This window comes from Ovis canadensis, chromosome 3 (assembly GCF_042477335.2).
Source record: "Ovis canadensis isolate MfBH-ARS-UI-01 breed Bighorn chromosome 3, ARS-UI_OviCan_v2, whole genome shotgun sequence".
NCBI classification, from domain to species: domain Eukaryota; kingdom Metazoa; phylum Chordata; class Mammalia; order Artiodactyla; family Bovidae; genus Ovis; species Ovis canadensis.
Window position 1 is genome coordinate 186,779,511 of NC_091247.1, and position 22,065 is coordinate 186,801,575.

General features: G+C 54.9%; 1 protein-coding gene across 14 annotated transcripts in view; it reads right to left on the reverse strand.

Annotated features, from left to right (window-relative positions):
• The window catches only part of TMPRSS6 (transmembrane serine protease 6), a 39,355-nt gene that overhangs the window by 12,144 nt on the left and 5,146 nt on the right, over positions 1–22,065 (reverse strand). For 5 of the 14 annotated variants that reach the window (XM_069581176.1, XM_069581178.1, XM_069581174.1 and 2 more), the window contains exons 2-10: positions 21,321–21,517; positions 16,277–16,410; positions 14,809–14,876; positions 14,048–14,232; positions 13,751–13,792; positions 9,270–9,474; positions 6,429–6,565; positions 4,958–5,070; positions 4,553–4,662 (exon numbers count right to left, since the gene is read on the reverse strand). In XM_069581176.1, the coding sequence (XP_069437277.1) occupies positions 4,553–4,662; positions 4,958–5,070; positions 6,429–6,565; positions 9,270–9,474; positions 13,751–13,792; positions 14,048–14,232; positions 14,809–14,876; positions 16,277–16,410; positions 21,321–21,516 (1,190 nt within the window). In that variant the 5' untranslated portion in view covers position 21,517. Of the gene's footprint in view, positions 1–4,552; positions 4,663–4,957; positions 5,071–6,428; positions 6,566–9,269; positions 9,475–13,750; positions 13,793–14,047; positions 14,233–14,808; positions 14,877–16,276; positions 16,411–19,866; positions 19,952–20,283; positions 20,364–21,320; positions 21,518–22,065 lie in introns of all 14 variants that reach the window. The other 9 variants (XM_069581172.1, XM_069581170.1, XM_069581171.1 and 6 more) reach the window with 3 other exon arrangements.

A 22,065-nucleotide genomic window follows, 5' to 3' on the forward strand; every position in this document is an offset into this window, starting at 1 on the left:
CTTCTGTTCCCATGTCTGTAGTAAGACGGGGTGCTAGCTCCCCGTAGGATGTTTTATGGCGTGAATGAGAAGGGATTTCTTTGAAAACTAGCTGCTGACGTCGTTGGGCTGTGAGCTCACTGAGAACAGTAGCTCCTCCTTCCACATTGCCGGCCCCCAGCAGTGCCCGGGGAGCCTCTGTGGCCACCCAGGGGCTCTGGAGACCAGAAGGGCTACCCCATATCTAGGCCCAGCCTGAGGGGCTCCAGCAGGCTTAAGGAGCCAGTGACTCTGCCTGTCGCCATCAGCGAAGTGGAAATGGTTGGGCAGATCACAAGAAAAGTGACATCACAGGGGAGGAAGCTGGCAGGAGGCAGGTTCCCGGAAAGGGGGAAGCCTGTGCTGTATTGACGCCCTGTCAGAGCTGGTTCTGTGAAACCCAGCCGCTGCTGGCCGGATCTCACGAGGTCAGCTCCCTCCCCCGCATCCAGGCCACTCAAAGGGCATGAGGCCTAGGCCAGGGAGAAACTGGGGAGGAAAGAGGGAGGTGGGAGGAAGGCAGTAAGGGCTCAGAGGAGGAAGGTGACATGCCCAAGGATGCCTCGCCAATGGAGGGAGCCCAGCCAGCCTCTCCTCATCACCATGCTGGCACTGAGGGGTGAGACCCCCTCTCCCCCAACCTACCCTCTGTCGCTCCTCGTCAGTGGCCATTCTGTGCAACCCCCTCCCTACAGATCCTGTGCCTGGAAATCTACACCCTTCCCCAGACCTCTCATGTCTCTGCCACCCACACAAGCAGATTTTCCAACAAATGCTTATTCAAAGAATTTCCCAGCAACTACATGGGCTGATGGTTATCAAAAAAGATCAGAACTAGAGGAAACGGTTTGCCCAGTGCTTGCAATCTGGAGGTACACTTCTGCCTCCCCTTTTGCACTCAGACACGGGCAGGAGCCTAGGGGCAGGGGCCGCGAGTCTCTCCTAGGGACCCTGATCCTTACAAAGGTCTGCGAAGACAGAGCTGGGACTTCCCGGGTGGCTCTCAGATGTGGCGAGAGACAGAGCAGTGGTCAGTACCCTTAGAAGGGCGCCTCGCCCATGGGAGGGAACAGCTGACACGGCTGCCCCGAGGCTCTGAGGGGAGACTGCACAAGTGTGCGTGCACACTCTCACAGACACACGCTCACGGGCCCACACGCCCTCACGCATGCTCTGGATCTTGCTGCTCAACTCTGTTTCCTCTAGTTATAAGCTGGGTGATTTTGTGGGAATGCCTTTGCTTCTCTGTGCCTCGGCCCCTCATAGGTCTATGAAGGAAGCGTGGGGCCAGCTCCCTCTCCAGGTTGCTGAGGATGAAGGAAACGGCACCCGAGCTCAGGGCCTGCCTGGTGCAGAGTCAGGAGCCAGTCCTGAATGTATGGTTGGTGCCTTCTTGAGCTGGGCTTTATCCCAGCCTCCAGGAGCCAGCATCCTCTAGCCATCATTTCAGTTACTCTTCCCTGGATGAGAGGTCTGCTTCATGCCCATTTTTCAAATGGGCTACTTGAGGCTGAGAAAGGTGAGTCCTTGCCAAATAGAAGGAGGGGAGCCAGGACTTGAATCCTGCTTTCTTGTTTCAATAGCTAAACTCTTTCTACCTCTCCAGCCCAACTTGGAATGACATTTCATTAGGAACTAATAAACACAACTTACTGGGAGACATCTTTCTGATGGGTAAATAATAAAAAGTTACGGCCTTGGGCTGGCCTAACTCTTGTTTTATAGATAAGGAACGGGATGTACCCAGAGTTACATGCAAAACCAGGTGGACAGGCTTCCCTGAGCACATCCTTATCACCCCAGCCTCCCCTCTGTCGCTCCTTGTCAACGGCCAAGGTGGACGAGGCTTCAGAAGTGGGGGCGGGGGGGTGGGAGCGCCAGGCCCTGTTGGGCTTCACCTCCCCACCCCACCTGCCACTTCAAGACAAAGAGACAAGGACAAGAGGCCAGGGACTTCCCTGGTGGTCCAGTGGTTAAGAACCTGCCTTCCAATGGAGAGGATGTGGGTTTGATCCCTGATCAAGGAACTAAAATCCCACGGGCCACAACAAGAGAAGTCAGTGTGCCACAACTAGAGAAGGTCACAGGAAGACCCAGCACAGCCAAAAATAAATAAATAAAATTAATAATAAAAGGACAAGTCCTTAGTCCTCCCTTGGCCTCAGTTCTCCCACCTGTACAATGGGTAAAGATAGGGTTCAATGGCCAGCCCAGCCCACTTTTCTGTAGCTCAACGGTGCTTTGAGACACTAGGGTGGGTGAGACTCCTCCAATTTTGGTAGATTCTGCCACAGTGCCTGAAATTTCACCATTGCTGCATCATTCCTTCTGATGAAGACTCTCCCCATCTGTGGTCCCCCCTGGAAACCCAAGGGCAACTCATGAAGTCCTGCCACCTAGGGCCCCCACCTCTGCCCAACCCTCCTGGCTGCGTCAGGGAGGCAGACAGGAGGCCCTCCAGGGGAGCACGGCGTGGACCACTGTGTCCTGCTGTTCCCATGGTGTGCATGGGAGAGGGGCCCTGACTCTGGACCCATCTGGGTACCACTTAATCCCACTGAGCCTTGGTTTCCTTCTCTGGGAAATGGAATGATGACACTGCTGACATAACAGGCTGTCAGGCCAGTGAACTGAGGCCCTGTGCTGAACACCAAGCAGGCAGAGTGGGGCACCTGATGCCAGGGCCCACCTCCCAGCCCATGGAATAGCCTTGGGGGTGGGAGGTACGTGAAGAAGCATCAGACCCAGGGCCCTTCTGTCTTCCTAGCTCCTCTTTGAGATAGCAGATTCACCTCTAGGGCTGAGAAGGCAACAGGAATAGGTATTAATCTCATTCGGAGGACCATGAATCAAGGACCACTCTCAAGGTCACTCTGGGGGCTCCCGATGCTGAGTTGGGGGTCAGCCCAGTCACCCTCAATCTGCGTGGCCCCAAGCCGATGCGGAGGGCCCTCATGAGCTCCATGAAAGATCAAGGCAGTCAAGCCCAGAAAGGCCACCCACATGCTGGGGCCTGTGGGACAAGATGCCTTCTGCTCTCCAAAAAGCACAGGGCCAGAGTCACACCACCTGACATCACCCCCATATAGCACAGGCCCAAACTCACATTGTTGGCATGTCTTCTTTTCCCTTTTAATCACAGTCCCTGACAGCTTCCCAAATCCCTGGAAAGGATGGTGACGAGTTGACGAGTCAACGAGTGTAGCCAAATCCCTGTCCCCCTTTGTCTGGCTGATGCTTTTCAATAGGATCAACCAATAAGCAAAACCCAAGCGTGGGTGAACATGAACATTACCCCCAGAATCCAAGAATTCCAGAGTCCCAGAACTTTCCAATTTTAATGTATTGGAATCTTTGATACTGAAAATCCGTGAAACAAAGAAATCAGGAATCTTGCACGTTAGAATCCCAGCCTCTCATAGACCCCTAGGACCTCAGGGTTGGAAGGAAGAGCAGAAGGCCAACCTGAGATGAGATGTAGAATCTTCTCTTGGGCATTCTTGGTCCCCAGGTGGGGAGGGGGTTCCCTAGTTCTGCGAGGCTACTTTGAGACCCCTTCTCTCTCCCCAAGCCTCTGCCCCACCCTTGCAACAATGGTGCCATGCCAAGATGTTCTGCTGCTGCCCTTTGTGCCTCCTACTCCCCTCCCGCCTCATCCCCTCCCAGTGACGACCCGTGCCTGAGCCATCCTCTCCCGCTACGGGATGCTCCCGCACAGTATGTAGACACAGAGCGCCTCCCATTGTACACATCCCCTCCCTGAACGCCCCAGTCCACTGTCTCTCTCCAAACCAGGGGAAACTCACCTGCAATGTCTGCATTTCCCACCTCTCCACCCACCCCACTCCTCTGAGACTGCCAGGACCACCTGTGGTCCTCAGGGGGCCAGCCCCCCTCCTCCTACTGATCAAACTGCATTCATGCTGACCAGAGGACGGTCTGGCTCTGCCGCACCCTGCCCACCTCTCCAAAGGACTCAATTCTTCCCCAGGAACTCTGTCACCAGGGGGCCAAGGGTAGGACAGAGAGCAGGACCAGCATCCCACGAGGGATGCGGGCGACTCAGGTGGCTTCAGAGAGTGGTCAGGTTAGCAGAAGTCGCGTGGGCTCAGGCTAAGCAGTGTTGAGGCCCAGAAGCTGCTTTATTTTGACCAACAATGGGGGGCAGGATAAGGGATGGTACTGGGGTGGATTTAGGAAAGGTGCCCCAGCACTGCTGAGTCCTATGACTCTGCATCATCTCATTTAAGGATTCGGGGTGCCAGGCAGTGGGGTGACAGTACCTACAACAATGAAACCATTTCACTCTAACGAGGATCAGCATCCAAGGTGACTGATGACAAATGTGTGTCTGAGACCTCTGAGTGGTAGGAGGCGAGGCTGGGGCTGGAGCTGGACAGGGGTCAAGAGTAAGGCAACAGGCTGACCAACCCCACCTATGCTCTATTCCCATGATGCCCCTCTGAGATTCCACACTTGAGCTCCCAAGGGAGGTTACCTGCAGAGAAAGGGAGGGGGTCCAGGGGGTGGGTACCTTCTGTTTTGGATGGTCCACTGGCCTTGGGTGCATGGCATGTCGTATTTCTGCCTCCGCAGTGCATAGGCGTCAAACCAGAGAGCCAAGCCGTAGTCCAGAGAGGGCACCTAGGACAGAGGAGCCGGTCACTAGGGGGCCCACGGGTGTGGCGGCACTGATGGCCCCATCTCCCAGGAGCACAAAGCAGGAAGGAGGCCTGCCAACATAGAGCGCTGGCTGGGGCTGAGGTCTGTCAGTCACTCAACCATCAAGTGGCACCATGGCCAAGGGACCCATCCCACCCACCCCAGAGGGACTAGTACCCAGGGGGCAGCCTGGGTCAGAGGCAGAACAGTGCTCCCCTCCCAGCTGGGGTCCCTGGAGGTCTATAGGGTGCTGTGGGCAGAGGGTAGGTGGGCTCACCGTCAGGTGCCAGGAGCAGTGGGTGCTGGGTGAGTAGTAGCTGGGGAAGTACGGTGTGCTGAGGACACCCTGCGGCTCCAGCCGGCCCTCCAGGGTCAGGTTCACCTCGCAGGCTGGGCCCAGAGAACAGAAGTTACAGAGGGTTCCTCAGCCCCGCCCCACTGCACCTGCCAGCAGGTGGGGGGCAGCTGAAACCCCACCACCCTGACTGCCACTAAACAGTACAGCCTAAAGACTGAGTGTGAATGCATGAACTTGGGCCTCAGTTTCTCCCTCTGTGAAATGGGGACAATAAAAGTACATACTTCATAGGGTAGTTGAGCAGATTACACAGACATGGCATGTAGTAAATGCTCAATAAATGTTCGCTACTGACATCAGCTGTGCAGCCCTTGATCATTTACTGAACGTGTTCACTGCTGCGCCAGCCTCACGGTTACAGGGACTGGGGAGAAAGAACCATTCCCCTTTTCAAAGATGATGAGGTTCAGAGAAAAGGAGCAACTTGGATGAGGTCACACAGTGAGAGGGCGAGGGACGGGGAGCAGCTGTGTCCTCAGCTGCCCTGACACCTCCCATGGAGCCAGGGTCCCTAAAGCCCTCCTTCCCCTCCCCATCGAGCTGTATCAGAGACGCCCATGAGAACGGGCCGACTGTGGCACTTCTTCAACCCCAGAGACTCCCAGAGGGTCACCTGTGGATCTGTGCCCAACAGGAGACCAAGAGGGTGGAACCAGGGGAGGGAGGGCAAGTGGCAGAGGAAGGGAAAGGGGGCAGGCCCTGTGTCCTCGGCGTAACCCTCCCTCCACGGAGCCCGGGAAACTTCAAGTTTTGCTTTGTCTGCCCAGAGGCAGCTGATTGATGATAATTGATGGTGATGATGACAGTCAGGAGGCGTGAAGGGTGGGGCCTGCTCTTCCTGAGAAAGCAGGTGGTGGAGGGGGATTCAGAAGCAGGAGAGACTGGGGAAGGCTCAGAGGGGCAGCCCGGGCACCCTTTCCCATGAATCGCCCGCCTCTGAACACCCTTCCCCTGCCATCTCTAGGGACAAATGCGCTGACCTTTAGTGTGAGAGGGTCGTCTGGGGGACCCCACTCTCCACGCTCAGCCAGGGTGCGCACAGAGGGAGGAGGGGCAGGGGAGGGGACCGGGAGAGGAGACAGCCAAGGAGGGAGAGAAGAGAGAGGAGGCAAAGAGGCAAGTTGTCTGCAAGAGGGCAGGAGAGAGGATGAGGTGAGGAGGAGGGAGGAAGCATCGGTGGGGCAGGGGCAGGGGTGGTGGAGCCAGAACAGAGAGAGATAAAGGGGCTCAGAGGGGTGGGTGTGAGTTTGGAGAGCAGAGAGGCTTCCAGAACCTTCCCTCCCCCATCCCATCTCCAACCAGAGCAAAGAAGGGGAAGGCAAGCCCAAGGAACACCCGTGGCTTCTGCCGCTAAGCCCCTCTCCTCCCCGAAGGACTCCTGACCCCTCACCCTGGAAGGTCACAGGCTGCACGGAGAGCACGAAGGGGTCGTAGTAGCTGTGAAGGCCCTTCTTCCAGACCACCGCCATGATGGCGCCTGAGGCCAGGACCTCCACCACGGGCTCCTGGCGACTGCAGCCATAGACCCTGGTGGGACAGAGAAAGGTGACGAGGAGGGGCGGGGCCTGGGAAGGACATCTGGGAGGGCTGTGAGCTGCCCAGAAGAACAGATGAGGAGGGACTGGGAGCCTGTACATCTGAGTCTATGGCCAGGCTGCTGTGTGTCCTCAGGCAGGTGTCTAACCCTCTCACAGGGCTCCTATAAGGGTCAGTCCAGCTCCTCAGAGGAGAGAAGACAAGGGGTTTCCCAGACTTCTGGAGCTTACAGTTCCACTGTGACTGCTGACTCCTGTCCCATAGCACCCCTCCAGCCCCTCAGAATCCCCGTGACCCCTGAGTGCCCAGCCTATGCCCTGTAAGGAGACCAGACTGGCACCTATGTGGGCCATGCCCTCTGGCTGACCATACCTAACTCCCGGCTCTCCTGGCTGGAACAGAGAGAACACAGGTGTACAGTCTGGTGATCCCCTGGGTACCCCAGGACTCTACCCAGAGCTTGGCTTGGGGGAGGCACAGGAGAAATAACCATATCTTAGAATTCTAGACTCAGGAATGTCAACCGTGATAAAGTTCTTCAGGGATTGTCAAGGTTAACTGCTTGGTTACCAGATGGGGAAACTGAGGCTCATGAAGCTGCCAAGGCCCCACTCTGGGTCCACAGCACAGACAGACCCATGCTGGGCACTGCCTGTGATAGCGACTGGCACTCCCACAATGTCTGTGCCCCCATTCAACCCATTTCAGGGTACGATGCTCCAGGCTTCCCCCTCCCTCACTGTTGGCCAACCTCTGCCAAACTTCCTCTTGACTCAGAATTCTCTGGAGCAGTAGACCAATTCCTAGGAAGCTAGTAACCCTGCCTCCCCTGGAGGGAGTGCGCCGGCATCCAGCAGGGAGGTACTGCCTGCCTGACCTGTGCCAGCTCTGAACTCGACCGGTGTGAGGGGACGGCAATGGGGGGACTGCAGGCACCCAGGCAAATGCGAGAAACCTCAAGCACAGCCTCAGAAGCACCATCCACACCAGCCCTGGGAACCCTGCTGCTGGCGAGGGAAGAGTGAGCAATCCCAGAAATTTCCTCAGCAGAGTCTTGGTGCCCCAGGGTCCTGGAAGGGTCCTTTCCCCTGGCCTCGGCTCACCCAGGAGGCGCTCACCCCTCCCTGGTCCTCCTGCTTCGACCATCACCAGCTTGTTGTCACTGCTGGGCCCCCCCCCCCAACCCTCCTACACCACGCCTCCACTACTCCTCTCCTTCAGGAGGTGGGAGATAAGATATAAGAGGTCACCTTTAATCCTCACTTGTAATGGGGATTTCTTTTCATTTACTTAAGCAGCTGAGCCCTTGTTGTAACTAAAATGAGCTGAAGGTTGATGGAGACCCCACCAGTTCCCCCTACCACCCTACGCCCCTCGCTCTGTGTTCCCATCACCCCTAAGGTACCCCTCTCATGGTACGGGATGAAAGTCTGAGGACTCCCCTCAAGTCCTGTCTGATCCACCGTTCTACACCTTCTCTGAGGGCCTGAGACAGCAGTCAGATCCCCTCTCCAGTAGCAGGCTGAAGGGGGCACTTGGAGAAGCCCCAGGGAAAGCCCTGAAGTATCCCCACCCTCATCAGGCCTGGAAATCAGCTGGTGTCTGGCTTCTCTGCTTCCCAGAGCCCTCCAGGAACCCAGCCTACACACAGCCTAGACTGCGGTCAGCTCATGGCAGTGGGTGGAGCCGCAGATGACAGGCAGCCTCAGAGCCTGGAGAATCAGAGAAGCCCTGGGGGAGGTGGCCGGGGAGACCCTCACTCAGCTCACCCTGCAGGACTGCCCTGGACCCAAACATGCAGGTCGCACCCCCATCGGGCTTGGAAGCTGGTGCCCAAGCAGGACAGAGAAGGCAGCAGCCTGGTGCCCCAGGGTCTCCCCCAAGCTCCTGTAGCCCCCTGCCCCATCCCCATCCTGTGGGAAGGCGACCAGGCTCCTGGAGGCCAAGGCCATTTCCAGCCCCTTCATGGGCTCCCCAAGGCCCACTACTTGCCTGTCTTCAGCATTCCACATCTTATCCTGAAGTTCTTCTCTTCTGCTCAAGAACTTTCCATTAGTTCCCCACTTACCAAGTATTAAAGATCAGATTATCCCTTACATTCCATGCCCTTTGTGACCTCGCCCCAGCTAGACTGTACATAATGATAAGTAATAATGGCTAGCAGCTGCTGGAGGTTTAATGGAAACATCGAACGTTTGGTAATAGTGGACAGCATGACTGTGTGTAAGGATCTTGGCCCAGATCTGATTGAAATCCTCTCAATAACCCTGCAATGTAGGAATGGCTGTGCACCCATTTTACAGGTGAGCAAACTGAGGTTCAGAAAGGCAAAGTAACTTGCCTTAGGGCACATAGCTAGGAAGCAGTAGCGTAGGGTTGGAAGTCAGGGACTGCCAGACCTCAGAGCATTCTTACAAGATCATGTCACCTCCCAGAGCTGAGCTTAGAGATTGTCTAGTACAACTGCTCTGTTACAGATGGGAACACGGGCTGGGGGAGGAGAAGGGGATTGCCCAAAGTACACAAGCACTTCCACTCTTCTCTCGCCATCTCCCTCTGGCCTCACTGTCTCCCAGATGCCAACTACAGGGCCCAGGGTCACCCAGCCCCTTGTCTCAGAGCACTGGGTGTGGCTTTGACTTCACACCATCACCCCCTTCCCAACCTTCCCCCCACCACCTCCCCAGGGACTCACGAGGTGATGAGCCTCCTCTCGAGAGGCCCTGCCGCGTCATACATGGCCAGCCGGTCCCGGCAGTCAGCCAGCTTCCACTCGAGCCGGAGTTTGAGCATGAGATCCTGGGGGCCCTGAAGGTGCCACAGGCAGCTGGAGGCCAGGGTGTCGGGCCCCTTCAGCCGGAGGACCTGGCCCTGGCCCACGTAGCTGTAGCGGTAGCAGCCTGGAGTGGGGAAAGGGACAGGCCCCCTGACCCTTGTTAGCTGGGAGGAGGGACTCAGTTGGGGGGCAGCCCACCAGGTCCTCACCTGGGCAGGGGTGGGGTGGGGAGAGGGGCTGGACAGGAGTCAGCCCAGAGGCCCTCTGCCCCAGCTCCCTGTTTCCCCACTGCTTTCATCTCCAGCCTCCTCATCCACACATACATTCATTCCTCCCCTTCACGCTCACCAGACCAGGCGAATGCTAGAGAAAGGGTCGGTCAACTGCCCGGGCATGACAAGAACAGCAGGGAAATATACAGACGCTGAAATGAAGTGAAGTCACTCAGTTGTGTCCGACTCTTTGCAACCCCATAAACTGCAGCCTGCCAGGCTCCTCTGTCCATGGGATTTTCTAGGCAATAGTACTGGAGTGGATTGCCATTTCCTTCTCCAGGGGATCTTCCCAACCCAGGGCTCGAACCCGGGTCTCCTGCATTGTAGACAGGAGCTTTACCACCTGAGCCACCAGGGAAGTCCAAAACTTACTTGGGAATGTTTACGTGGGTCTATTTCTGGTTTCTGTATTTTGCTCCATTTATTGATGTGTTTTCATGTGTGTGTGTTAGTCGCTCAGTCATGTCTGTCTCTTTGCAACCCCATGGACTGCAGCCCGTCAGGGTGCTCCATCCATGGGATTCTCCAGGCAAGAATACTGGAGTGGGTAGCTATTCCCTTCTCCAGGGGATCTTCCCGACCCAGGGATTGAACCTAAGTTGCCTTCAGTGCAATCAGATTCTTTACCACCTGAGCCACCTGGGGGGGCGGATATCTCGGAAGTGAGGGATCTCAGGGAAGTCCGGTGAAGGGTGGGGGGGCGCATCACAGAGTGAGCACAGGGCTGCAGGCTAGGGTGGGCAGGGGCCTTGGAGGCAGGAGGGCACGCTAGAGGAGGGAGGCAGGGCCCCCTCACGCCCAGGAGAGAAGCCTTTTGGTCCTGCAGATGACAGCCATGGAAGGTTACGTGAGGATGGGACACGACTGGGCTCGGGCCACAGACTCCTCTGGCTGCTGAGAGCAATGCCGAGGAAACCAGGAGACCAGCAGGATGGCCAGGCAATAAGGGGAGCCGGCTCAGGGCTGCATTTCGCACTGAGAGAAGGGAGTGTGTTCCAGTGGGGCTGGGAGGCAGCCAGGTGGAGGAAGTCAGCTCAAGCTAGTGATCCTCAAACAGCGTGAATGAAACAGATTGCACTTGGCAGGCATTTTGATACATTCCCAGAAGTGAATCAAGTGCCATACACTCACAATCTCATTCAACGGCTCCATGAAATAGTTTCTATTATTGTCCCCCTTTTACAGACCTGGGCCAGGCAGATCTAGGTTCACAGAATCTCCACCTGATCTTCCTTGGGCCTCAGTTTTTTCCTCTATAGAATGGAGGCAGTGGTGATCCTTGCTAGGTTGTCACAAAGCTTAAGGAGGGTGCATGCTTGAACACTCAGCATAGTGCCTTGCACAGGCATGCATGCTCAGTCGCTTCAGTCATGCCCAACTCTTTGCGACCCCATGGACTGTGGCCCACCAGGCTCCTCTGTCCAAGGAATTCTCTAGGCAAGAATACTGGAGTGGGTTACCTTTTCCTTCTCCAGAGAATCTTCCTGACCCAGGGATCGAACCCGGGTCTTCTGCATTGCAGGCAGATTCTCTACCACTGAGTCACCTGGGAAGCCTTGCACATAGCAGGTGCTCAATACAGGTAGTGACCATTCTTCTTTAGGTAGGTGTGGGGGAAAGGGAGAAGGTGGAGCTGGGAAGAAACTCCTATGACTTCTCACCCTTCGGCTGGTCACACTTGAGGCTCAGAGGTAACCTGTCCCGCTGGCTGCCCTCGCTCCTCCCCTGCTCCATCACACCTGTCTGCGTCCACACCCCCACTGTGCTGCCTCTCTTGCAGTTCTCCACGAGCTTTGAATGCAGCGCTAGATGCTGCACAGCAGTATCGCCTCTACCATTCACTCATTCTTCATAGCTGATGGGCACCTGTACTGTGTTGGACTTAGGCTCCAAGGACCAGCAGTGAACCTGGGCCGTAAGTATGTCATTTAAACCTCACCTTGAGCTATAAAGAAGGGAGGATGCGTGCTCTGCCAGGAAGCAGAAGGGATGTGGGAACCGGCCCCGGATGTGAGAGGCAGCCTGCTGTGCCGGGAGTTCACACTCTGTATGATTGTTCTGGCACCACCTCTTACTGCTGTGTGACTTCGTATCAGTTGTTCAGTCACTCTGAGTTCTGTCAAATGGACATAATGCTAATCCCTGTCCCACCTCTTTCTCTACGTGGTTCTGAGAACCAGGAAGGGTGCGGAGGTGAAGGGCCAGGCTTGGCTCTGACTGCTACCACTTGCTCAGCTCCCTCCTCCTGATGACCCCTGGCCATCCTGACCCCAGCTGTGGAGCTGATCTCTCCAGGGAGAGATCCCCTGACATCGCCAAGGGGAAGGGAGAGGGAGCCTGGGGAAAGGTGCCTGGCATTTGTATTCTTTGAATCTTGCTCCAAGCTGATGCTTGCTTTTGCCGCTTTCATAATTACTTTTTTGTATGAAGCTGATCAGGGGAGTGCTGGTCTCTGTTGATCATCAGAAACACCTTTAGGGAGGCTGGGAGAAAGTAAATGAAGCTCCTGCGTATTCTCCTCGCTGCCCTTTGCTCATGCTCCTCCCTCTACCCAGAGTGTCCTTTCCCCACTGGATCTGACAGATTCCTCCCCATCCCCCAATCCTGAGCCTCCCTCCTCCAGGAAGCCTTCTAGGACCTTTCTAGTCAGGAGCACCCCTTCTTCCCTCTAGAGACACATCCCTTCCTCTGCTTTGGATCACAGCCCCGGGGGTCCACCTCTGTCCCAGGGCAGAATGGTTCCCTTTCTGCACTGCCCCCGGGACCTCTATTCTTGCCCTGGCACTTGGTGCTGTGAGATTCTGTTTATGTGTTTGTCTCCCTCATGGGGCTCAGAGCTCCTCTGAGGGCAGGGGTGAGGACACGGTCAGCTGGTGTCTCCAGAGCCAGCGTGGGGCCTGGCAGGGAGAAAGTGCCCCCAAAGCCTACTTAGAGGACTTGAATTGTCATACTTGCCCCATGAGACACTGTGCTCTGGGAGGGCAGGGGCTGTAGACATGTACTGAACCAAATAAGGATAATTATAAAGCAACTGCCAGAAACCTGGGGACATGTGAACACAGCACAGGCAAGCGCAATGGAAAGGCCTGTTTGAGACCAAGGATCAGGGCAATGTGTGCACCAATGCGGTGTCAGATGATGCACATTAATAAATATAGACAGATTAATTTCTTGTGCTCTCCTTTAGACATGAGGGAAAATCCTACTGCTTCCCTCATTGGTGAGTTAAACAAATCTTTGACATGTGCTCATATCTTTGTATGAGAATCATGATTTTAAGTATTTGAAAACTGTCCTTTGACCCCATCACCTCCATCTACCAAGGAAGTAAGCCTTTGACTAGCCACATGGGAGGACAGGAAGGTCAGAGAAGGTACAACCAGGATTTCAACTCTGCCTCCCTAGGCAGACGAGGAAGAATCTGGGAATTTAGGCGATCTTGCTCAGAGCCACAGGGTACAGCAGTAGCCCAGGCAGTGCACTGCCCAATTCCGGACGTCAGCAGTCACACAGCCTACGATGTGGACAGCACTCCTTGGTGGCCCTGCTGGTGCCCTGCTTCCCAGGGCTCAGTAGGAAGACTGGAGCCTCTTGGAGAAGCACAAGGGGACTCTAGCAATAGGGCATGGGGATGGGGTGGGAGGAGAAGACAGATTAGCCCGACTGGCTGAGAAAGGGAAGGAAAAGATGGAGGGAGTATCCTTACCTGTGACAGAAATAGCTCCCAAGACCAAGTTTCAAAGCCAAAGTGACTGATATACCTCAAATCGACAAGATTATTTTCTACCATCAGTGGAAACATAAGATTTCAAAACAGAAGAAATGGAATTCCATGAGAGAAAAGCAGGGTCACATTGATGACCCTCACTCACATACCACACATGAAACACACACACTTTTGTGCAAACACACACTTTGTTCACACGTGCACAACACCTCCTCCTTCCCAGAGGCCCCCAGTCCTGCTCAGGACCTGTCTCTGAGTCTATATTATCATGCCCCTTGGGTAACCCCAGACCAGTGCCCCTTGCACCCAAAGAAGCCGTGTGGTCCCCTGACACTCAGCCAAACCGAGAAAAATACCAACTCAAAAGGCAAGTGGAGAGAGAAAACCAAGTGGCGTACCCAGCGTGGAATTCAGTGCAACTATGTCTTTCACGCTGGCTTCTGTTAAAAGGAAACGAACAAACAAATGAACAGAGAGAATAAATAAATGAAATGAAAATAAAAATAGAAGAGACTATCAGAGCCTGCCTGAGACTGACCCTGACTGCCCACCGTCCCCCATGACCCACCCCTCCGTCCTGGCTCCTGGCCACTGGGGTTGGGGGTGGGAGGGGCCATCCCGAGAGCATCCCATTCCTAGAGGCAGGCTTGCCGGACCTCGCCAGACCGTCCCATGTTCCTGTCTCCAGTACTGACCCAGGATCACCAGGCCCTCGGGGTCCACCTCGTACTCGGTCCGATAGGGAGCGGGGACCGAGCTGTTGGCAGCAGACAGCAGCTCCTCAGCCAGCAGGGCCCGCACCACGTCGGGGCTCAGCATTGGCCGGCGGTGCTCCGGGATTTGGAGGATGAACCAGAAGAAGCAGGTGAATGGTCCTTCCCTGGGGCAGGCGGAAGTGAGAGGGGATGGGGGAGGAGCCTGGAGTGTGGGCCCCACCCAGCCCCCGGCTCCTGGTGAGAGTTAGAGGGGGCCGGCAACTGTGGCTCATGTGATGGGCATGGAGCCAGGCATCCCTTTTCATCTTCACGTGGAAACCTAACACCCTCTGAGGGAGGAGCTCTGGAGAGGCCCACCCATTTCACAGATAAGGAAATTGAGGCGTGAGAGGTTAGGTTACATATCACAGACTCTGTTATAAGTGAATGGGACCACTGCACTCCCCACCCCTACTACTTCTCCGTGGTCTCATCTGATACGTGTCAGGCCCTTGATAAAGACACCACAGTCACTGTCTAGTATAATCCCTGCCACACCATTCTTTTCATTCTACAGATGAGAAACCCGAGTTCAGTGAAGGGAGGTCACATGCAGGAATCCAAGTTTCCTCTGTGTCTCAGTTTCCCCATTTTAATACATGAAGGAGTTGCATCAGAAGCCTACAGCATCCCCTCCCATTCTCCAAGTCACAGGCTCTAGCAAAGGCTGATGAGGGTGGGAGGTGCTCAAGAAGACTCACCCAAAGGAGTAGACGGCACTGGAGTTGTAGTAAGTACCTAGGGGGGTGCTGGCAATGAGCTCCTTGAGCTAAAAGGAGGGAAAACAATCAGAGTCCCCTCTGCAGAAACCCTCTCCTACCCTGGGACACCCTTTGACCCTCCCACAGCCCTCCTTGACTGAGGAATCTGTAGGATAGAGAGGCTTGCCCATGGTCACACGGTGGGTGATGACAACAACAGGGAACAAACCTCATTCAGTCTGTATTTCCCTCCCCTTGCACACAGGCGGGCTTCCCTGGTGGCTCAGTGGTGAAGAATCTGCCTGCCCCTTCCACTAGCTCTGAACTTGACCAGATTACCAGTGGCTTCTCCCCCTCCATCAGATCACTCCTTGACTCTGAGAAGCTCCCCCTGGCTTCTGAGTCCCCTCCTTAGGCCTAACCACCAGCCACGGGGGCTCAGACAGTTGGTCTTCGCACATGTTCAATGGCAGTGCTGCTGTGGGGTGGAATGCAGGATCGTGGGTTCTTAAAGAGCTCTGAGTGGCACAGAGCTAACATCCGCACGCTCTCATTTTAACCCCACGACAACCCTGCAGACAGGCACTGTTGTTATCACTCCACTCTGCAGAAAAGGAAAGAGAGTCTTGGGTGGGTCTCCCCGAAGCAGGTCCTGAGGCAAGTGGTTTATTTGCAGGTGATTCCAAGGCACGTCAGTGGGGAAGGAGATAGGCAGGAAGGCAGCCAACATGGCTGCAAAGGTTCCGGGCAGAGCTGTAGGTGGCTGAGGAGCAGATCCAGCAGGGATCTCTGAGAGACTGTGGTAGAGGTGGTGGGTTGGTCATTAAGTCATGTCTGACTCTTACGACCCCATGGACTAGGAACCTACCAGGCTCCCCTGTCCATGGGATTCTCCAGGCAGGAATACTGGAGTGGGTTGCCATTTCCTTCTTCAGGGGGTCTTCCCGACCCAGGGATTGAACCCGGGTCTCCTGCATTGCAGGCAGATTCTTTACCAACTGAGCTATGAAGGAAGCCTGAGAGACTGTGGGAGCATCTTCAGAACTGCTCTCCCCAAGAGCTGAGGGGTCCACCTTCTCTGTCTCTTGTGCCTGAGGGTTGCTGCTGGGAATTACTCCTCAGCACTTCCAGCCCACCCTGCTGGACAGGTGCTGGCTGTGAGGGAGACCATCCCCAGTGCATAAGCCACTGTTAGGAGGAGAAGGGGCATGGGTGGGTCCTGGCAGCATCCTTAACGCTGCCCTAAGTTTCAAAGGTCATGCTTCTACTAAGTGGCAAAATCAGGATTTAATCCAAGTGCAATTTGACTCCAGAGTCCACTAGCTTTCCCACCAGTCTACGCCATCTCCCTTCCATGGTGCCTAGAGCAGGGCTCTGATCCTAATGAGTGTTCTGGATGGATTCACCCACTGCCTGGACACGGTCAGGCCCCTCCCCTCTCCCTTCTCATCCCCACCATCCTTCCTACCATCTTCTGAACTTTGGCAGTTTCACTGCGGAAGGCACTGGACTCCCGGCGGGCAAGGTCCTGGGAGAAGTGGCGATTGAGCACGCGGAGGCTGCCTGAGTACACCTGGCTGACTGTCACCTCTGCCTTGTACCCTGCCCAGGAAGAAACCAGCAAAGGTTAACCAAGGGAGTAGATGGGGATGGTTCCTGCGTCCCCTACTCCTTCTCCTGCCACCCTGAACCCTCAACACAGCCTCCAGCATCTTGGGCCTCCAAGGCACCATCATCACTGCCATCATTTTTGTCATTGTCATTCAGAGTTTGTGTAGTGACAAATTGGCCGCACAGAGCCGGGGGGACAGAGGCCTACGGGTGGGTGGTGTTCCAGGGGCTCCCAGGCAGAAGTTGACCCAGTGATCAGTCTAGGACATGGATACCAAGAAACCCAGCTTGGACCCAGAAGGTCAAGTTCTTGATTTAGCACCTCTGTGTTGTCCACTGAGTTGCCCAGGCTGCGCCTCCTATGAGAGGTGCACTAGTAAACCGAGACAGGCAGGCCTCCCCACGTGGACCTGACAGAGACGGGTAAGACAGGCTTTCCCCCAGCAGCCGTGCAGCCTGTAGGGTTCATCTGCCAGGATGTCTTAAAGGAGGAGCACAAGGTGCTCTTGAGGGTTCATGACAAACCCTAGGCCAGGGTGGCGCTCCATCTGAGACAGGAGGAATGGAGAATAAATTAAGAAGAGGAGAAGCAGCGGAGCATCTTCAGGGCAGAAGGAATAGCATACGCAAAATCTCCACAATGGGGGTCACGGTAAGGACCAGGGCCAAGAGCCTGTTTGGCTGGGGCAATCAGACAGGGGTAATAAGAGGCTGAGACATCAACAGGGCGGGATTTTGGTCTTTCCCTGATGAACAAGGGAAACCATGAAAGGTTTAAAATCAGGGTGATGTCATCAGATTTCCGTTTTGCAAAGATTGTTTTGACTGATGTGAAGACAACAGATTCACAGACCGGACTTTCTAGCCTTATTCAGTCATTTATTCATTCATTCAATGCATATTTATTGAGAACCTGCTATGTTTAGGGACTGGCCTAGAGTACATGGGAATATACCAGTAGGACAGTGAACAGATAATAAAAACAAAAAAACCAGAGCTGTCCTTAACAGCTTCTAGTCTAATAAGAAAGACAGACAATAGACAGTGAACACAGGACATAACATATTAGAGGTGTTAAGTGGTGTGGAAATCAAGCGTTGCTGTGGCTGCAACGTGGAGGCCAGAGAGGAGGGAAGTGGTGTCGGCCAAGCGCATGTTAACCTACAGGGAGAGCATTCTAGGCAGCAGACTGGCAAGTGCAAAGGCCCTGAGGCAGGAGCTTGTCTGCCGTGTTTGAGCAACAGCAAAGATTTGAACAAGGGGAAAGCAGGAGGAGATAGGATGGTGGAGGAAGGGTCACATAGGGCCTTGCAACCCGGGGAGCACTTTGATTTTTGCTCTGAGTGAGATGGGAGCCATGGCAGGCTTTAAGCAAAGAAGTCTGATGATTTGATTCACTTTATAAAACAATCCCTCTGCCTTTGTGCTGAGAACAGGCTGTGAGCAGGCCCAGGCAGAAGCATGGGGACCTACAGGAGGCTCCTGCAGCCGTCCCAGTGTGAGTGGTCCAGCGGAGCCTGAGCAGGCTGCGAAGGGAAGAGAGAAGTGATTGGGGTCAGGGTATATTTTGGGTTTGCTGGCTGGCAAATGGGGGCTGGGCAGCAAAAGAAAGGAGTAAGGGGGAACGTAGGAAGGATAAAATGACCACCACCTGGGATGTTCTCTCCATTGTTTTTCAATTTTAAAGGATTTTCTTAGGTCATGATTTTCTATCTTATTTTATTTTTTGGCACACTTCAAGATATCCAGAACTTCCCTGACCAGGCATTGAACCAAAACCTCCTGCAGTGGAAATAGTCTTAACCACAGGACCACCAGCAAAGTCCAGGTCGCTAATGATGATACGATAAAGTTACAATCATTTCTCAAAATCTCAAACTTCTGAAAAACTTGTCTATAAAGACACATGGCCTCAGAGACATGGAAAATCAATAGTTCAATATCATTTTATGTTAACAACTGGTACAAATCAATTAAAAAGTTAAAGCCCCCTTCAAAATATACTCCAAAGGTAGACTGACAATTTATAAAAGAGTTAACTCTCAGTGAGGTCTGAAATACCCTTAGACATCCTGGAGGAGGAGCAGCGCCTCCAGCCCCCATCCCCTCACCACCACCACCCCGCCTCCACCCACCCTCCCGGTGCACAGTGGAGCTCAAGGGCTGGAAATGCTGGAATGCTGGAAATGCAAATTTGGGAATCATCAGGGGATAAGGGCGTAAAGGGAGGCAGAGGGGAGGAGAGTCCCTCCAACAGCAAAGACACAGAGAAGAAGCCATCACTGAGGACAAAGAAAGTGTGGGTGCTCCGGAAGCCAAGTGAGGAAAGTGTTTCGAGGAGGAGGGAATGAGGTATGAGTCAAGTGCTGCCTGCAGGTCAAATGCCATGAGGACTGGCCACTGGATTCAGCAGTGACCGTGACAAGTACTCTCGGGGTTATGGGGGTGGGAGACAGGGAGTCAGATTGGAAAGGCTACCAGACAGAGGTGTGGAACTGGAGGGCACAGCATTTTGAAACACCAGGAGTTTGCTACAAAAGGAATCTGAGAAGTGGCTGGCAGGGGGTGGGGAGACCAGAGGGACTGAGTACAGGGCCAAAGAGAAGCACTGTTCCCTGATGGATGGTGCCCCAGAGGGGAGAGGGCATGGCTGGAGCCGGGCCACTGCATGGCAGAGGGGTGGGATCCAGGCTGGAGGACAGCAGGCTTTACAAGGCTTTTTGTTTGGTTGGTTGGTTGGTTTGCTCCCCACCCCCTGACACACCACACAGCATGTGGGATCTGGTTCTCTGACCAGGAATCGAATCTGCGCCCTCTGCATTGGGAGCCCAGAGTTTAACCACAGAACTATCAGGGACGTCCCACAACTGGCTTTAGATAAGGCAGGGCTGGTTCACCCATGCGGATGGTGGAGGGCAGAGCACATGACTACAGCTGGGAGGACATCTATGGGGCTTCTCTTCTGAGTGGTTCCATTTTCTCATTGAAGGGGGAGGCAGAGTGGGTGGGGGATATGGGAGAGTTTGAGAAGAAAGCATAAAACTGTGGCCCAGGAGAGCAGGAGAGGGAAAGGACCAGGGCAATACAGCTGGGCAGCATGAAGGGCCCCGCTACCCGGATCTGAGTGGACCAGCCCAGGGCCCACTGGGCTTGGGAAGCCGGCCCTCACCCTATACTCTCCTGGACCACTGGGTCAGGCTGCCACTTATCCAGACATTTGCTCCTCACTTCAGGCTTATCCTGCTCCAGTGTAATAGGCCTCTTGTCCATCTCCCCTTCCAGACCAGACAGGGCACGTCTGTGGTCCATCCTCTCCCCAGTGCCCAATATCCAGAGCACTGCCTGGCCCACGATGGGAGAAACTATTCAAACATCTCCTAAAGTGCTCTTCTACCTGCATCCCTCTGGGGAGAGGGTTGCCTTCCCCCAGCTGGAAGGAGCTCTCACCCTCTGGGTCCTCAGCCCCCATGGAGCATCCTGTGCCCCCAGTGGGGTGATTCACTCCAGAATTCTAACCAGGAGAAATCAGACGCTGTGAAGACAATCGGCAGGTGAGTTCCCGCCCCACTGCCCGCCCCCCACCTCCCCGTCCCCCGCAACCAGCCCCACTGCCGCAGCTTGGTGCTCTGCAGTTTTCCCTGAAGACTAATTATCCTGCAGCTTAAGGAGGCCTCAGCAGCCCTGTGCTATTTGGGACCCTGGCTTCCTGCCGGTTGTAAAATGCACACAGCTTCCACTCTTAGCCCGCGTTGCTCGGTTTTGAGCAGAATCACAATCCACCTAGAATCATGGCAAGTAGGTGAGTGTCAGACCCAGGCTTCCTAACAGCTTCAACCCAGGGGCTGGTTCTAGAACACCCCCTACCTCAACTCCCTTTGGAGTCGGGCGTAGGCTGCTCTCCCCAGTGGCTGCTCCAAAGTGGGTCCCCATTCCTTTCAATGGACCTGCAATTCCACCAGGAGATGCAGTCAGTAAGAAGGTGGTCTAACTTTTGCAGAGTGCATAATGGGAGATCTCTGATCTCTTGTGCAAGGTGGGTTGTCCCTGCTAGGGTTCTGTTGGGTCCCCTCAGCTTGCTCTGTCCTAACACTTGGCAGACTTTATGGTGAGGGCAGGGTTGTCTCCAGAACCTGCACAAGGCTGGTGTATAGGAGGTGGTCAGTACTGAATGAATAAATGAATGATGGATGGACGAATGGACCCAGAATATAGGCTAGTTGCTCCTGGGGCCCCAACAGACTGACTGAGAGCTGTAATACCAGAGATGGAGGGCCTAAATTCAGGACATGGGGAGACACACCTGCTCCGGACATTCTTGCCCCCATTTCCCTCTGGGTTGAATTCCAGGTGCGCTCAGGCTGGGGTATAAAGCCATCGGCGTGCATGGACACCGCCCTGGACACCTGACTCCTGGGTGCCCCTCCCCTTCATCCCAACTCATGTTGGGTCCTGGAGACTCAGAGATGATAGAGCCAAGGTCCCCCCTGCCCAGAAGAGCTCCCAGGTTGGACTCAAGTGAGCAGAAACACTAATTGGTGTCAGGCACCACCAGCACCACTGGGTCTCCTCCAACTGAGCCAGCTGGCTCCAAGCCCAGGGGCAACCCAGGAGGGCTGCGGGCAAGGGAGGCAGTGGCTACACTCCTTCAGCTTGTCAGTTTACAAGAACTGGAAAAGCGCTTCTTCCTCGGCTGCTGGGAGTTAGGGGCACTTGGCCCCAGAAAGGATTTTGCACTACCATCTTGCAAGACAGGAAGGGAGACTCCAAGAGAAGTGCATGTCCAAGGTCACACAGTGAGTTTCCAGGTGTTGCTGAGCCTGGAATCCTGGTCTGTCCTGCTGTGCCCCTTCAACCACCCTAAGTCCTCCCCAGGTGCCTCTCCCAGGGGCCCATGTGGTTACCTAGGAAATACCAGAGCAGGAGCCCCACTGAAGCCAACATGACCAGAGCCAGCCACAGAGGAGCCAGGCGGAGGCAGTCTCGGACTTTTCTCTTCGTGTCCTTGGGGGCCGTGAACATCCCTTCCGGCTCTGCCTCTTCGCCATCACCTCCATCACCCTGCCCGCCAGCCGCTTGGGGGGCCTTGGCCATGGGCATCCTGGCAAGGGAACAGATCAGGGTTGGACACAGCCTGGCTTTTGCAAGGGAGCTTTTGCTGAATGCCAGCCTTGCAGAGAAGTGAGACAGCACCTCTGCCTTTTGGAGGAGCAGGATCATAATGCCAGGTACTAGTAATTGAAAGTGGGCCCTGAGCCAGCTCCCAAAGGTGGGAAGCATGCCTCAGAATGGCTCACCCCGGGTGGCCAACTGGAACCGCTACCTTTGCATCTGGCGTCAGAGGAGAGAAGGAAGTTTCACTCCCTAAACCCCACCCCCAAGGCTGTAACCTCAGATGAAAATGGGGTACGTACATGGCATAAATGTTTCTATAAAACAATTCCTCCTGCCCTCAGGATTTCCTAGACTTGGCTTCTCTTCCATTCAGGGGATGCTTTTTCCTTGCTCCTCGTTCTCAACAGCAAAGCTTTCCACAACATTAATGCAATTCATTTGCTTGGCCCTCCCTGCCTAGAAGCCCTGAGTTAGCTCTGTGTTGAGCCAGGTTCTGCCCTCCAAGGAGCACCACCCTTCTTGTGTCCCCACTAT